We start from the raw sequence: 16,841 nt of genomic DNA, 5'->3' as shown, positions 1-16,841 counted from the left end.
CAACAAATGATATCAATTACTCTCAATCCTCAATCATTAAATATTTATTTTACAAAATAAAAATAAAACGTAATATTGAGTAAATGTGAAATTATAATTTTGTTTGTATATATCTTAGGAGTCGAGTAATGTGGTCAGCACACCGTCTAATCAAATCACAAGGGGTCATTCACCCTTGGACTAGTGTCATTCTTTTTCTAGGGTTTCGTTGAATCTTCTTCTTCAACTCAACTCATATCTATCCGTAAATTCAACTTCAACTTCAATGTATAGTGGTTCAAGTGACGGTGAAGGACACGATGCATCCTCGGTGGCGTCGCGGAAGATTCCGCCGGCGTCTTCCATGCTGTGGGTCCGTAACCTCCGCCGTTACATCGGATCCGGTGCTGGTCTCGGTTCCGAAGCTCTCATGGGTACTGTTAATCGTTTTCCCCTAAATCTTCATTGCTTATTTTGAACGCCTTGTTGTGGATTCCAGATTTAGTATGTAATTTGTAATATGTGTTTGTGTTGAGTTGGTAATTGTATAAGGGTCTAGGGTTTGATTTTTAGCATATGACTATATGAGTGATAATTTTCGTATGATTAATGTGATTTGTAGTAATGTTTGGGTGTGAGATTGAAGAAGATGTTATTGTTAGTGGTGAACTTGAGAACACTGTTATTGATTGTGTGTATAATAGGGTTCCATAGGGCTTTATATGTAGAGTTGTAGTGAGTATTTGGAAGCTTGAGTCTAGGTTTTAGTACTTCTATAGGATGTGATTAAGTTGTCTGAAAGATGTTTTTGTGAATGAGGAGGAAAGCCTATTTAGATCTATGCAGTTAATATCGGTGATATATCAGTTATATCGGTCATATCGATCCCTTAGTAAAATATCGGTGTCAAATATCGGTCAAAATATCGGTACCGATATTATCGGCGATACTGACCGATATTTGACCGATATAACCGATATAACCGATATATCACCGATATTTGACCGATATAACCGATATATCAACGATATTTGACCGAGATAACCGATATATCACTGATATATCACTGAATTATTGGTGTTAAATTGGTATATATATAAATTCTGCATTATATTAAAATTACCGATATCCCACCGATATCTCACTGAGATAACCTATATTTCAAATATCAGTCCTTGACTGATATCCGATATTTTACCGCATTAACTGCATATATTTAGATTGGTAGAAGGGAAAACATAAACAGTTAGATAAAGATAAACACAAGGAAATATTAAAACAGTTGGTTTTGTAACACTCCTCAATTGGAGCGTTATACGTGTGTGAAAGTTTAACCGGCCTCTCAGGGGCGGACCTAGGGTTTGCTGTGGGGGTGTGGGCGCCCTCCTTGAAAAAAAATATTTAGTGTTATACGTGTGTGAAAATCTTGAGCGCCCCCCATAAAATTTTGTAATCGCCCCCTTGTTAATTGAGGACTCGGATAAGCAATTTGTAGTTGAAGTTAACAGAGAAAACTGGAAAATTTTGTTCATCGGAAACCTTGTTATGAGTTCCGACCGGCAGTGCCTTTTGAAGAAGATGATGTGTAGCATCTTAGTAGGGTATAAAGAATAGGAGAATAGGGGTATTTTTTGAATTTGACATTCACAATAAAAACACATGCTCCAATGCAACATGAGAAAACACATGCGTGAACAACTTTCTAAATCTTAAATTTATTTTATTTTTTAACATATACATGTGAAATAATGTGATAATAGTTATAAGAATAAGAATAATAAATCTTCCAGTTTAGTTGTGTTTTTACTTTTTAATTTATTTGTACTTTGTAACTAAAAATGTATACATATTATTTTTCATTCATTTTGTTACTTTATTTTAATAAGTACTAGTAAAAAACTTATTATTATTGTAATAACCGACATGTGTTCCTCCATTTACTTTATTGCTTTATTTTTAATAAGCAAAAAAAGTTATTCATAATACGCACATATACATACAAGTCTTTAGTGTATTGTTTATATATATCTATGTATAGGGTGGAGTTCACCTACAAAGTCAATCTTCTAAAAAGTGTACAAAGTTATAAAACACCATAATTTCAGCCCTAAGACACACCAAAAACCCACAAATAACAGAGTGAAGATTACTAAAACACATATTCAAACCCTAGCAGTGTATACAAAACTTCGAACACACCATCGTAGAACTATGAATATAAAACACAACATGATAATCAACATAAAACACACAAAGTTAGTCATAGGATGGATAATTAAAGCCTTATCATCCAAAACACAAAACAAAACCCACAGGTATGGTGTTTTGGTAATCTTTATTATGTTATTTGTGGGTTCTGGGTGTGTTTTATGGTTGGCATTGCGGTGTTTTATGACTTTTTGCACTTTTTAGGATTTTTGGACTTTGTAGGGAGAGATAGAATATAATGAGAAATTGGGTAAGTTGTGAGAACCCGTGAGAACTTCGCCAAAAAAATGCACGTAATCCATATATTTATAAGTACATACGTGTAAAACTAATTTTGCTATAGACAAATCACCCCTAACCGAACCGACCGGACAGAAAAAATATATTATATAGGCATATATCGATAGACAAATTACCCCTAAAAATTTCCGCCCCCATGAAAAAAAAATTCTGGGTCCGCCACTGCAGCCTTTTGCATTTATCTAAATGCTTTACTTCCCATTGATACGTGTGGTCGAGTATATTGCAAGCCTCTATGTCTGAAGATTTGCATTTTCGAGTTATAATTTCACCTTTCACATGCACTCAAAGTCATATATGTGGATTTTTCTTGTTTAGCTGTCTAACTGGTATGTCCGTACCTTGTTTTGCAGAGCTTGAAACAAAAAGAATTTTGCTTGATATATTTAAAGAAAAGCAACAAAAGAGTGCTGAAGCTGGCACAATCCCAAGTTTCTATAAGAAGGTTTGAATGATTATTGTTTCTGTTGTTAAATATGTAATATAATGACAATCAAATATAGAATCTATAGATGTTATTGACCTTAATCTGGCCTCACTTTATGAGTAGTCCATCCGTCCCCAAAGCTATGAAGCACGGGGATGCCAAGTATCATCGAGTACCCGTCCCGGGGACGTTTTGGGGACAGGAACGCCATGGGGACGCCATGGGGACGTTCCCTAAAAGTTTCCGGGAAAGTGGGACGACGGGATGACGTTTCGGGGACGTTTCCTATTTATCCGGCGAAAAAATCCGACTCCGGTGATGCTTTCTGCCGGAAACCGTGAAGAAGAAGATATTAAGAAGAAGATTGCGTCTGGGTTTCAATATGTTTTATTCTTTAGGGTTATATAACTTTATGTATTTTGACATTTAGCCCCTCTATCTTTCACTAGTTTTCATTTATTCCTTAAGTTTATAAATTTATACATAAAAATTATAAACTCTTTTATATTTTTTTGCCGTACCCGTATCTTGGATTTTTTAGTTTTGCCGTTCCCCGTACCCGTACCCATTTCCGTGCTACATATAACATAGCCCCAAAGTATACAAAATTTGACTTGACATAGTTTAACAAAACTATTTGAGTATTGATCAAATAGAATAACTTTTACTTATAATTTCTAACTGTCCTATGTGATTTTTGTCTTACCAGAAACCCGAAGATGGTTCCATCAGCCATAGAGTCCAAAGGTTGGCAAAATATCGTTTTCTAAAGGTACTATTTCCACTTTTCTGCAATTACTTATGTATCTTACTGTCATAGTATCGAGTCCTTGCACCATTGTAACACTTCCTGACTTGTTTTTTTTTATATCAAGTTCTGTGTTTTTTTCTCTTGTTGAGGTAGTGTGTTTGATTGTAGGGTTTTGAGGTGTGTGTTTTGTTTTATTCGTATGAAACAAAATGATTTTCAAAACAGTCATACCTTTTGTGTCTCTTCTTTCTTTCTTTAAATCTGTAGTCTATACCCATGTACAAACCAAATGCTGCGTAATTAGTTCTGCTATCGTGTTACAGTTTTGGGGTATGTACTTAAAAATTGTGGTCTGTTGATGCAGAAGCAATCCGATCAATTGCTGAATGCTGATGATCTGGATGCTATGTGGGTTTGCTTAAGAGAAAATTGTGTTATTGATGATGCCACTGGTGCAGAGAAGGTATCCATCTCATCATAATGTCACATTTATTATTCTCGTATTTTGTGTTTTTAGATCTAATACATGTTTTGTGGCACTTACTACAGCTTGAATTTATATGATTGTTTCAGTTGTATTTATAGTATCTTAGTTCTCTCTCTATTAACCTTCTATAGATGAACTATGAAGACTTCTGTCACATTGCCTCTGTTTGTACGGAACAAATAGGTCCGAAATGTCGTCGTTTTTTCAGCCCTTCAAATTTTATGAAATTTGAAAAAGATGAATCAGGAAGAATTGCCATTTTGCCCTTTTATCTCTACGTAATGCGCACGGTGAGTTTTCCTCTACATTGTCACTATCCTTTCGATTTTTTTAGCATTTTTTTACATGTGATATTTATGTAGATGTGTTATTATATGAATTTATAAAGCTAGAAGGTTTCTTTAGCTTCACAAGCCCAAATATTGTGTTTTCTTGTTCAGGTTTCACTTACTCAGGCCAGAATTGATATGAGTGAGCTTGATGAGGATTCTGATGGGTTTCTTCAACCTAATGTATGTATCTCGTCATCTTAATCTTCATTTTGTACAAAATGGTTTTTGATATTTTCAAATCAAACCTTTCATATCTATATTTAATTATATTTATAATATTATTATCATTATATTTATAGGAAATGGAAGCTTATATTCGAGGTCTTATCCCTAATTTGGCTCAACTACGTGATATGCCTGGACCTTTTGTTCATATGTATTGTAAAATAGCTGCACGCAAATTCTTTTTCTTTTGTGATCCCAATAGACGAGGTTTGTTTCAATCGTTACCTTGTTTAATTCCGTGTATTTCTTCGTTTCCTACAATCAAGCTGTTTTCAGATCTTTTATCGGCTTCCTTTGCAATTCTCATTTGGAAGTCCTATATAATCTATAAATTGAAGAATGATACATGTTATATGCCTTTCCGGTTTTCATGGTTAATTATTTTGCAGGTAAGGCATGCATAAAGAAGGTGCTGCTTAGTAACTGTCTTCAAGAACTTATGGAACTGCACCAGGTAATATGCACATTCTTTTTACATTTTGTTTAATTACTTCTCCAAGGATTTAAAGTTATCGTTTTTCTTACTGCTTGTTTTTTGCATCGTTAATTATAATATAATAGGAGAGCGAGGAAGAAGTTACTGATACTGAACAGGCTGAAAACTGGTTTTCATTGACATCTGCACAGCGTATCTGTGGTGAGCATATTTTTAATATGTAATTATTACATATGATCTCAAATTAGTGGTTACTTTTTTCTTATACAACTATTTTTTTGAACTTATGTTACATTAGTAGTAAAGGGAAAACCTAAGCTGTCGATATTGACTTCGGCTGTTCATATCTATGTACAGATATGTTTCTTGCACTCGATAAAGACTCAAACGGTACACTTAGCAAGCAGGAACTTAGAGAATACGCAGATGGTACACTCACAGATATATTTATTGAGAGGGGTAAGTAAACTGTAAACATATTTCACATATTTGCCTTTTGTGAAGTTTATATCATATCTAGTTTAATAGTTTCGACTTCAAATTATTATATATATTTAACTTTTGCATATTCTACCTTCAACAATCAACATGGTACCGTATATTTGAAATACTACTTTGACCTTTTGAGTTTAATTTATAATTTTTTTGATTTGGTTAATAGCATTTGATGAACATGTGCGACGCGGTAAAATTGGGAATGGGAATGCTCGAGAGATGGATTTCGAGAATTTTCTTGACTTTGTTCTAGCCCTAGAGAATAAAGATACTCCAGAGGGTATAACTTATCTATTCAGATGTCTAGATCTTCATGGAAGGGGATTCCTCACAACAGCTGATATTCACACGCTTTTCAGGTAAATTATTTTGCATTTTTATTTGTCTAGAATTTAATTGGAAGTAAAGAAGGGGAGCATTTAAAGTTGAAATGTTGCCTGATATACCCTTCCTATAACAAGTCAAAAGTCTCGACTTTTCCTGCTTGTTGTACACGAGTCATGTTCACAAGCCTCCGGATTATGAGATACATATGACCTGAAACACTTTATCTAGCATTGAAGTGCAACAATTTTTACCCAAGGAACACCCTATGTTTAGTGTGATGAAATATTTACCTAGCAGTAGGCATGTAAACGAGACGGGCCGAGCCCAAGCCCAACTAGGCTCGAGCTTGGCTCGGTTCGGTTCGGTTCGAGTTATTTGAGCTCGAGCTCGGCTCAGCAGTAAAACCCAAAGCTTGAGCTCGGCTCAAGTTTGCTTCAATATCGCTTAAACACGCCAATGTTATCATTAAATATATAAAAAAAACTAAAGTTTTGTTTGGGCTCGTTTAGGCTCGCTAACCTAAACGAGCTTTGTTTTTCAGGCTCAAGCGCGGGCTCGATAACTAAATGCGCTCTATTTCAGGCTCAGGCTTGGCCTCGTTAAGGCTCGGTTCATTCGAGCTTTTAACCGGGCCGATCACGAGTAGCTCTCAAGCCTCTGGGCTTGTTTACACCCTACCTAGCGAATTACACCAAATTTGCTGTAACAATGTTTAAACTCTTAACCGTTTTGAAAAAAAAAAAACTTTTTATTATACACTAATTTTATTAATTGCTACATGTTTAACATAAAGAATATTTAATGCACAATATTTTATTAAAAAGATCTCGTCAACATCTTTAAAGTGAACTCGATATTGAATTTGGGGTAAATTACACTTTTCGTCCTTTATGTTTGTATCGAATTGCAGTGGATAACCTTTAACTTCAATAATTACAGCCACAGTCCTTTATTTGAAAAACTCATTACACCTTTCGTCCTTTAACGCTAACCAGGTTAAAATTTTGTGTTAAATCTAATCAAATGAGGGCATTATGGTCATTTCATGTTTTTTAATGTTATTAATAAATAAAACTAAAAATAACATATAAACATAATACAACTTATTTAATTCCCTTTAATCATTATCTCATCCCCTGATATACAGCTCCTTATCTTGAAACTCACCATTCACATTATAACAAACAGGGTGTCCCTCTTTATCAAACCCATGATTAAACACAACTTTTTCAAGATCATCGTTGAAGTTTTCATCCACTAAATCATCAATGCTAAAGGCTTTTCTCCACAACCACAAGAATGTGTTCTTTAGCATTATGAAAGAATCTTTGACTTTTAACTCTCTAGCACACAAGAACTTAGGCAAGATCACATCAGTTCTTTCATCTTTGAACAGGGGTATCCCCCAAATTGTGATTTCTGAAGTGGGTTGTTCTGGATTAAGTGTAAAGGTTGAATCTTTATTGGTTATTGCTTCTTGAACCATGAGTTTGAGCTCATTGAGTGAGAAATTTCAGAAAATCTAGGGCTCCGATTGAGCATGTTTTAGAGAGGGGGGGGGGGGGGGTGTAGCTCCGATGATGGTGTTGGTGATGTCACAGTCGGTGCTGGTGGTGTTTGTAGATCCAGAAAATCTAGGGCTCCGATTGTGGATGAGACCATGAACTAAATGCCAACGGCGGCGCTGGTGGTGTTTGTAGATCCGGCGGTGGTGTTATGCTTTAGAGAGAGAGTGTGTGTGGTGGTCGTGTAGCTCCGATGATGGTGGTGGTGATGTTACAGACGGTGGCGGTGGCGGACTTAGACGGTGGTGGTCGTGTAGCTCCGATGATGATGGTAGTGATGTTACAGACGGTGGCGGACTTAGGCGGTGGTGGACTTAGGCTGTGGTTGTTTTATCAGAGGGAGAGAGTGTGTGAGTGACTGGAGGAGATAAAAGGGTTTTAGGGGGATGAGATGAAAATAAAGAGATTAAATAAGTTGTATTATGTATATATGTTATTTTTAGTTTTATTTATTAATAACATTAAAAAAACATGAAATGACCATAATGCCCTCATTTGATTAGATTTAACACCAAATTTTAACCTGGTTAGTGCTAAAGGACGAAAGGTGTAATGAGTTTTTCAAATAAAGGACTGTGGCTGTAATTATTGAAGTTAAAGGTTATCCACTGCAATTCGATACAAACATAAAGGACGAAAAGTGTAATTTACCCTTGAATTTGACATTCTACTAATTTTTATTGAAAGTGTTAACAATTAATTACCAAAGTAAATGTATAATAATTAATTATCTTTTTTTTTAATATTGTAAATAATCATTATGTATATTTAGTGCTAAAGGCTAGTGTGTACATTGGAATCTAAAGAGATTAATTTTTACCCAAAAAGATTCTTTCTTTTCGTAAAGCATATTCTAATTGAGGTTGTTTCTTTTCTACTGTCACCAAAGCAACATAATTTTTTTCCCGAAAAGTATGGGAAATGCACCGATGTAATGACATTTATCATTTGTAAGCTTTATAATTGTGACAATTTGCTTGCATCCAATACAGAGACGTGCACCAGAAATGGATCGAGGGTGGAAATTATGAACTGTGCATAGAGGATGTTAGGGATGAAATCTGGGATATGGTGAAGCCAGCTGATCCGTTAAGGATCACGCTTTCAGATTTGTTATCCTGCAAACAAGGTGGGACGGTTGCGAGTATGCTTATAGACGTACGCGGTTTCTGGGCCCACGACAACAGAGAAAACCTTCTTCAAGAAGAGGAAGAGCCTGAAGAAGAATAGTGGATTTGGTATGCTTAATAATGTGACAATAATAACCATATACATATTAACACCCTTTCAAGAACCATGTGTGTATCTTATGTAAAAATTGACAATTTGTAGTGCTTGCTTTACTTTACACACTAATTTGTTTCAGTGCTATTGATTGTTAAAAATGTACTATATGTTTGCGTGCAAGCTTGCATTGATGGGTTCAGACTTGGTGGGTGTTTTTTTTGGGTGAAAGGTGTGAATTATTCGCGAATGTCGGGAGGTCTAGCATGCGTTGTCGTAACAGGGTCCGCACTAGAGAGTCCCCTCGCACAATAGATCCCCAATTTAAACCCTTGATTTTAGTCTACCATCATAAATGCTTATATATTTACTAGTGTTTGTGCCTGCTTTTCATATGTTTCTTTCATCGTCCTCAAGTTCTGCACCCTTGATTGACGTACGACAATCGAATAACAAGAAATGGTTAAGCCCTTGACGTTTTGACATAAGCTTACGATTTTGACGTGTTTTATAACTTTACCGCTAAAAAATGGGAGTGTGTAATCATTAATACATCTTCCACCATCCACAAGGATCTAAACGATCCGACGAACAATAAAGATGGGCAACGTGCAGAGGACTTCTACTTTAGTGGGGATGCTAGGTTTTTTTGGCAAAATATGGGAGCTGAGAGATGCATTTTGGTTTATGGTGTAGTTTGAATTTGTTTTTGCTTAATGGGTACCCCGCTTGTACTACAAGCGGATTCTGACATTCCTTGATTAAATACGCTTGTGTGGCAAGGGAAATGGACCCAAATTGCCTGAGTTTGATCGGAGTTGTAGAGTTTGCCCAAGTTTGGTCGGAGTTGCAAAGTTTGCAGGAGAAGATGTTTCGCTAGAGTTGCAATAAGATGATTAAAAAACATTAAAATGCATAAAACATATAATTGTCATGTGCCATTCAGAAAAAGTAAATAAATATAATTGTCATGTCACACAGGCTTTCAGTGTGATACGTACTTTAATGGTCTAAAAGACTTTAAAATGCAATGTCATTTTTATCTAATTTTATCCAGTGGTTAAGCTTGACAACGAAGACGAAGGGTTGAAAACGTATATACCTAAAAATTTATATAGAACCGGGGGTTGAAAACATATATACCCAAAAAATTCTATCCGATTTTGGCCAATGTTGACCGCATTTGATTGATTCCGAGTAATTAATCGGAGTTAAAGAAAGTCGCCTCGGCAGCCTACCTTGTAGCGACTACTCGGGGATTACTCGGCCTTGAAGACCCTGTTTTACAACATGGATACTATGGAAATATCCTAATGCATTAAGAGTGTCTCCTTAACCATTAAATTTACGGCTCGTATGGCTCAGCATAAGAGGAAGTCGAGGGATCCACGTGTCTTTGTATGTTTATGCAGAAATTAGTTTTGATTAAATTTTAAATTTTGTATTGTAATTTAACCAAAAAATCTAGAAGAATCAAAACTATTGAACCGCGGTTTACTAAATCCAAGTTTGTTGTTTAATGAAATAAGAATGAAATAAGAATGGAAGTTGAAGGGCTTTTTTGACATTTGTTTAACGTGAAATTACTGCAAATTAGGGGTGTGCAATAACTGAACCGTTAACCGAAACTGAACCGAAAACCGACAAAACCGAACCGAAATTAACCGAAACCGAATTAATCGAAAGTCGGTTAACGGATATTTTTTTTACCATCGGTTAACCGAAATTAACCGAACCGAACCGAACCGTTTATTTTTTTATATATTTCTAGCTTTTATACCTCTATTTCATGTATTTCATGTTTTATACTTTCATTTCATGTAATAATACCTCTGTTTTATTTATTTATGCCTTCATTTTATTTATTTATACCTTCATTTCATTTATTTGTAACTCCATTTTATGTATTTAAACATCTTTTCATGCATTTATACTTCCATTTCATTTATTTATACATCCATTTCATGTATTTATACATCTATTTTATGTATTTATACCTCCATTACATGTATTTCTAAGCAAAAAAAAATAGCCCTTGTTTGAATTGGTTATTAACCAAAAATTAACCGAACCGAACCAAAAACCGACAAATTAACCGAATTAACCGAACCGATGACTTTGGTTACGGTTACGGATAATGCTAATAACCGAGCCGAACCGAACCGTGCACACCCCTACTGAAAATTAAAAGGGATGGGGTCGTTTCTTTGTGTTTGGTTAGCAATTTTTTTTAAGGAATTACACTGAATAATGACCGACTAATCGCTAGGCGGTCAATTGCGGTCCTATTCTAGCCAAATTTTGATCATACCTCTTATAAAATCCAGTCAATTACTTAAAAAATGGGTCAATAAGAGTTAAAACATGTCTACTTTAAAAAAAACTATATATAAAAATATGTGTATATATATAACTAAAAATTACATATCCCGATCCGACTAATTCCTAATTCCGATTAATCCCTGTTAATCCCGATTAATCGCTAGTCGGTACCCCACCGACCGACTAGCGCCTAGCGATTCTTACAACACTGACCGGAAATACCGTCATATAAGTGTCCATTTCTCATTATAAGGATTCTATTTCCCGTTCAAGAACCACCATGTGACATTCCTTGGTGTAGAAATACTACAATTGACATTTCTAACATGCCTTCAATATTTAGTCTTGATTATATTGCACCGCAGGCAGGTTAACTTTGACATATAATGGGGTTATTTTTATTAAGAGAGGTTCTCTTACAAATCATTTGAATTTGACCTATTTATGTAGGCACACAATAAAAAGCATAAACCAAAGACGACAGTTAAGAGGACTGACTTTCTAGTCCCCTGTAAAACTGATCACTGTCAATCTCAAAACTAAGATCTTTTTAGGAAATCATTTTGAAGCGAATAACGCCAACGCCCATAGTTTTTAACATCACCTAATCTGATCGACTGCGTGCAGCCTGCGGTAGCAGCCAAACCGAGGAAAGTACACATAAATGACATACAACAGAATTATGATTGATCATGTATATTAATGTTTGTATGAGTATAAACACGTCGACTTTAATTGGTTTACTTTACACGCTGCTAACTTAACCATAACAGCTTCAAATCATGATTGGCATGGTTATCTTCATCCGGATTCAGGATTGCTTTTGGTTTCATGCAGAGTATAGATACTTCCAATCACTAACCTGAAACCTCTTTTTATCAGCCTGTTACAAAAACTTGATGTACTGATGATGTTTTCACGACGAAGAGTGCCGTTAACACCAAGTACCATTTTACAGCAAACTTCCCATATGGATACAAGTACAAAATCCAACAGCGGTGCTCAGTTTCACGCTTTAGCATATTTAACTACCGTGTCATATGTTTCCATGTTCAGCGAGCTTTCTGCAAAACATCTGTAAACAAAAACATATGGACCACCTTACAATTTGGCATTATTTAATATCTAGGCTTTATTTAGAAGTTTAGAACGAAGGTCGGTCATCATATCAAGGTATTATCCAAACTGCCACTACTATTGTTACATTATTGTCGTTGACTGGTTGCTTTAATTTTGATGAGTTTAGTGAAATTTACAGAGAAATTGGTCTATGCAACTGCTTAACTGACCATATGCAGTACTTTTAGAACACCAATCCACATTTTACCAAAATTTAGATTAATGTTAAAAACGCAACTTTCAAAGAAGCCATTTAACTTACTACACCAACAAATCTAGAAAAAAAAATATACAATGATTGCTGACTGATGACATAGTATAGACATTCTTTGATTGAAACCATACGAACTCCAATATTCCTCATAACAGTAATACAAACATACATTTACACACAGAAAACTTTCTTATATTACCTATGCAAGGAGGTTTCTAACTTACATATTTGATGTAAAGTACTAGCTAGAGACAACATATTACATACCTGAGTTCATGCCAGAATGCACTAGTCCGCTCAAGCAGAAAAGGCTGCAAACGTTCAAGATGGTTGTTATCTCGAGTTTCTTCAAGGCTTGAGATAAAAAGCGATGTCACCAAATGGACAAGTATGGCCGGATTTGGATCCCCAAGAACAGCATGGAGTTCCCTGTGTATCCATGGTTCTATTCTCTTTAGTAACATTTCCTTGTTACAGTTTCTTCCCATAAATCCCTAAAAGTATACATATGTAAACATAAATTAACATTCTTGATGAAACTGCAAGCCGTTAACTTCACACTCGTAGCAGCGTCAAAAGAATCATACATATAACTATAAGTATTTTTTTAATCCTAATCCACTATCTCTAAAATAATTTTCAATCAGGGAGGGTGACACTAATTTTGTTCATTCATTTCAACTTGTACATACACAGCAACACGAGTACAATAGAACATGACCATTTTACCATCTTATTGTCCGAGTGTGACCATAATACTAGAATCCAACAAAAAGACAAGTAAAAAGGTAATGAATATGATAATAACATGATAACAATAAAAGTTAATTTTTTGTAAGTTGCATACCTGCTCAAGAGACTTTCTGGTAGGGCAAGGTACAGCAAGCATGTTCTGCTTATATATGCTGCAAATACACATTCACATAAACATGTCATCATACAAATGCCGAATCAACTTAACCACTTCTGTTTCTGTACGCACCAATGCACCATACCTTGCGCGCCACTGCAGAATTCTCTCTTTGCTAACACCAGGAGGCAGCATATTCGACTGCCCAAATGACCTCTGCTTCGGTAACGGCCTTGTTCTTCTGCTAACAGCATTTAGCTCTCTTGATATTCCAGTAGCCCTGAGACTCAAAACTTAAAGATAAAAAGGAATCCCTAGGGTAATCAGTAATCTGTTAATAGCATCTAGTTCTTCATAAATATCTATACCTAATAAATAAGTAACTAGTTGCACCACGTGTCACAATTTTGTAAGCCCAACGTTACCTTTCCCTTCATATTTAATTTCTTAATTTAAAAAAAGCTAATCAAAACAAGCTATCGTAATCAGGGGTGGGATCCTGTACAAATGAAATTACTCTACCAAACATACAAATAACTAGAGTAGTTATCATAGTTGTCAATAGCAAATGTAGCGATCGCTATAGCGCGCTCTGTAGCGTATAGGTAGAGTGTCGCTATTAGGGTTATAGCGATGGATAGCGAGAATAGTTTCCCTAAGCAAAAAAATACAAAAAAAGGTGAAATAAAATGCAAAATGAATTTTTTTTTTTTTTTTTTTTGGGGGGGGGGGGGGGGGGGGGGGGAAATCACAGCTTTTTCTTTAAGGATTTAATTTTTATTTAAAAAAAAACTGGGATTTATACACATGTCTATATTGTTAATCTTTTAACTATACATATATGTATATTGTCAATTATACATATATGTATATACATGTTTAAAATTGAAAAATAAGTGTTATTTAGGGTTTAGCATTAGTATTTAGGGTTTAGCATTAGGGTTTAGGGTTTAGCTTTATGGTTTAGGGTTTAGCTTTAGGGTTTAGCATTAGGGTTTAGCTTTAACTTTTAGGTTTAGCTTTAGCTTTAGGGTTTGCATTAGGGTTTAGCATTAAGGGTTTAGCTATAGGGTTTAGCTTTAGCTTTAGGGTTTGCATTAGGGTTTAGTATTAGGGTTTAGCTTTAACTTTTGGGTTTAGCTTTAGCTTTAGGGTTTGCATTAGGGTTTAGCATTAAGGGTTTAGCTTTAGCTTTAGGGTTTAGCATTAGGGTTTAGCTTTAGGGTTTAGAATTATGCTTTAGCTTTAGCTTTAGTGTTTAGGGTTTAGCATTAGGGTTTAGCTTTAGTGTTTAGGTTTAAGGTTTAGGGTTTATAACACATATTTTTTCAATTTTAAACATGTATATACATATATGTATAATTGACAATATACATATATGTATAATTAAAAGATTAACAATATACACATGTGTATAAATCCCAAAATAAAAAAATTAAATCCTTAAAGAAAAAAATGCGATTTTTCCAAAAAAGAAAAAAAAATGCATTTTTTTCATCTTTTTTTGCATTTTTTGTTTAGGGAAAATGTGCGGTCCAGATTGCTTCTCAAGTTTCTCAAATAGGGTAGACTTGATCCCTACCCTATAACATACATATAAAAAAATTTATTTTTTTTTCTAGTGTATCGCTATTTATAAAATAGCCACCTGCTAGTTATCACTTATCACTATTTGTCGCTATTCGCCGTTAACAAACGGTCTCGAAGTAGAGTAATAATAATTAATCCAGCAGAAAAGCTGTAAAGTAACAAAAATTCCTCGGGTGTATTAATAATTACTCTAGTTATTTGTATGTTTAGCTTGTTAAATCTAATTGTACTTGATCCGAACACATAGTAATAAAACATAACTAAGTAACTAACTATTTTTTATTTAACCCGAATAATAAACCGGTTTCGAAAAATCACCTTCGTGGAGCCAAGAATTCTCTTCTTCTGCTATAAACATCTCTAACATCGTCGTTGACCTTTGTAACTGACTCCTTGACAGGCGGCAATAAACGTTGTGTACGGAAACTCAAACAACTGCGATCGATATCAACGAACAGCGAAGCGAATTGAGCATTACAAAGCGGACACTTCCTCTTCTGATTACTCCATTTTCGAATGCAATCGGTGCAGTAGGCGTGCAAACACACCGTAATTACAGCTGCTTCTTCAATTTTGCTCAAACAAATTGAGCATGATTGGTTCTCGATTGCTGGAAGTAAGTGGTTAAGTAGAAAGCGTTTGTGGTTGGAATAAGAGTGAGTTAATTGCCTGTATCGGCTAGATGAAGATGATGACTCCATTTTCGCCTGTTGTTGTAGATCGAATTGATTGATGAGATACCCAATTTTGAGATTCAAACCCTAACCCCCCTCGTTGGCACAAAATCCATAACTATAATAAATATTTTTTGTAAATACAAAAACTAAAGAGGGAGACATTTATATTCCAATTGACATAAATAAGTTAATATAAAATTTATATGCATGTTAGTATTATAAAATTTATCAGAGAAGAATGTAATCATACTGTCGTTAAAAATAATACAAAAATAAATATATTATATAATACGTATTATTGTATTTACGCATTACATTACACTTAAATTTAATGATAAATAAAAAGATAGAATGGATGTAACTTACAAAGACACTCAATGTTTAAAAAAAAATGTAACATGAATAATGATAATTTACGAATATTTTCATTAAATGTATTATTTGAAGATTTGGAAAGTTGTTACTAAGATTTCAGGATTTTTTTTTTTTTTTTTTTTTTTGAAATTAGGATCAACTATTACCAAGATTTTAGGGTTATTTTTTTTAATTTAGGATTATCTATGAAACTAAAGAGATAAGGAAACCAATGTGTGACACATGTCATTTATTGGAACCATCTAATTTTCTGTTTTCCCGCCTCTTTTGTATAGTTATCTTATATTAATTAAATACTAAATTAATATTAAATCGTATCCTACTTTGAATTTGAAATAGAATCCTTCTATTTTTCTAACAAAATATTATCTTCGAATTTAAAATTGTTAATTTAAGATAAGATGTTTTTAATTTTTCTTTAGGAAAATAAAAAATAGATGACTCCAATGAATGATACGTGTCACATATTAGTTTATTTATAGTATGAATTTGGTATATAAAATTACATTTATTCAACCCGTCCAATACACGGGGTTCCTTAAAGTTTTCTTTTATTTAATATGTCAAATTATATAATAAAATACAATAAAGAATTTCAAATAATGTCACGTGACACCCTCTCCTTTCATCTTACAATATTAATTTATATAGTATTTTATTTTAATATAATTTTTAATTACTAATACGTGTTTTATATTCATAAATCTATTGTTTTTCATCAATTGGTTGTTCGATAAATAAATATGTTTTTTTTTGTTCTGGTGCTAATATTTTTGTTATAATAATCTAAATATATTAGTAGTTGATTACGTTTGAAGTTGATAAGGTATTAACTATTTGAAGTTGATTATGTTTTTAAAGTGACTTTTCTACTTTGAAATTATAAACTTATCTTTACTATAAAATATATAATTTATAAACATTTGCTTTTATATGTT

General features: G+C 34.1%; 2 protein-coding genes and 1 non-coding gene across 4 annotated transcripts; 2 read left to right on the top strand and 1 right to left on the bottom strand.

Moving 5' to 3' along the window:
* Positions 1–127: 127 nt before the first annotated feature.
* On the top strand, positions 128–8,939 carry LOC110930020 (probable serine/threonine-protein phosphatase 2A regulatory subunit B'' subunit TON2). The gene is made up of 12 exons (XM_022173229.2): positions 128–413; positions 2,841–2,932; positions 3,624–3,686; positions 4,030–4,128; positions 4,284–4,442; positions 4,593–4,664; positions 4,784–4,916; positions 5,099–5,163; positions 5,271–5,346; positions 5,503–5,604; positions 5,807–5,999; positions 8,525–8,939. Exons 1-12 carry the CDS (start codon positions 266–268, stop codon positions 8,760–8,762), a joined length of 1,440 nt encoding a protein of 479 aa, XP_022028921.1. The 5' UTR covers positions 128–265; the 3' UTR covers positions 8,763–8,939.
* LOC118491047 lies at positions 6,051–6,173 on the top strand. Its single transcript, XR_004890272.1, has one exon. It is a non-coding gene; the product is annotated as a small nucleolar RNA snoR104 (small nucleolar RNA).
* Positions 8,940–11,688: 2,749 nt separating the features above from the next.
* Positions 11,689–15,637, bottom strand: LOC110930022 (E3 ubiquitin-protein ligase Topors). 2 transcript variants are annotated; one of them, XM_022173230.2, is made up of 5 exons: positions 15,170–15,637; positions 13,407–13,541; positions 13,259–13,316; positions 12,679–12,905; positions 11,689–12,153 (listed from the first exon to the last, which is right to left on the bottom strand). In XM_022173230.2, the coding sequence occupies exons 1-5, from the start codon at positions 15,550–15,552 to the stop codon at positions 12,087–12,089; spliced, it is 870 nt and encodes a 289-aa protein (XP_022028922.1). In that variant the 5' UTR covers positions 15,553–15,637; the 3' UTR covers positions 11,689–12,086. The 2 variants fall into 2 exon arrangements, with proteins under 2 accessions (XP_022028922.1, XP_022028923.1); XM_022173231.2 differs by having other exon boundaries at positions 13,407–13,554; positions 15,170–15,626.
* Between the last annotated feature and the right edge of the window lie 1,204 nt (positions 15,638–16,841).

This window comes from Helianthus annuus, chromosome 3 (genome assembly GCF_002127325.2).
Source record: "Helianthus annuus cultivar XRQ/B chromosome 3, HanXRQr2.0-SUNRISE, whole genome shotgun sequence".
Lineage (NCBI taxonomy): Eukaryota > Viridiplantae > Streptophyta > Magnoliopsida > Asterales > Asteraceae > Helianthus > Helianthus annuus.
This window is presented reverse-complemented; position numbering and strand designations above follow the sequence as displayed.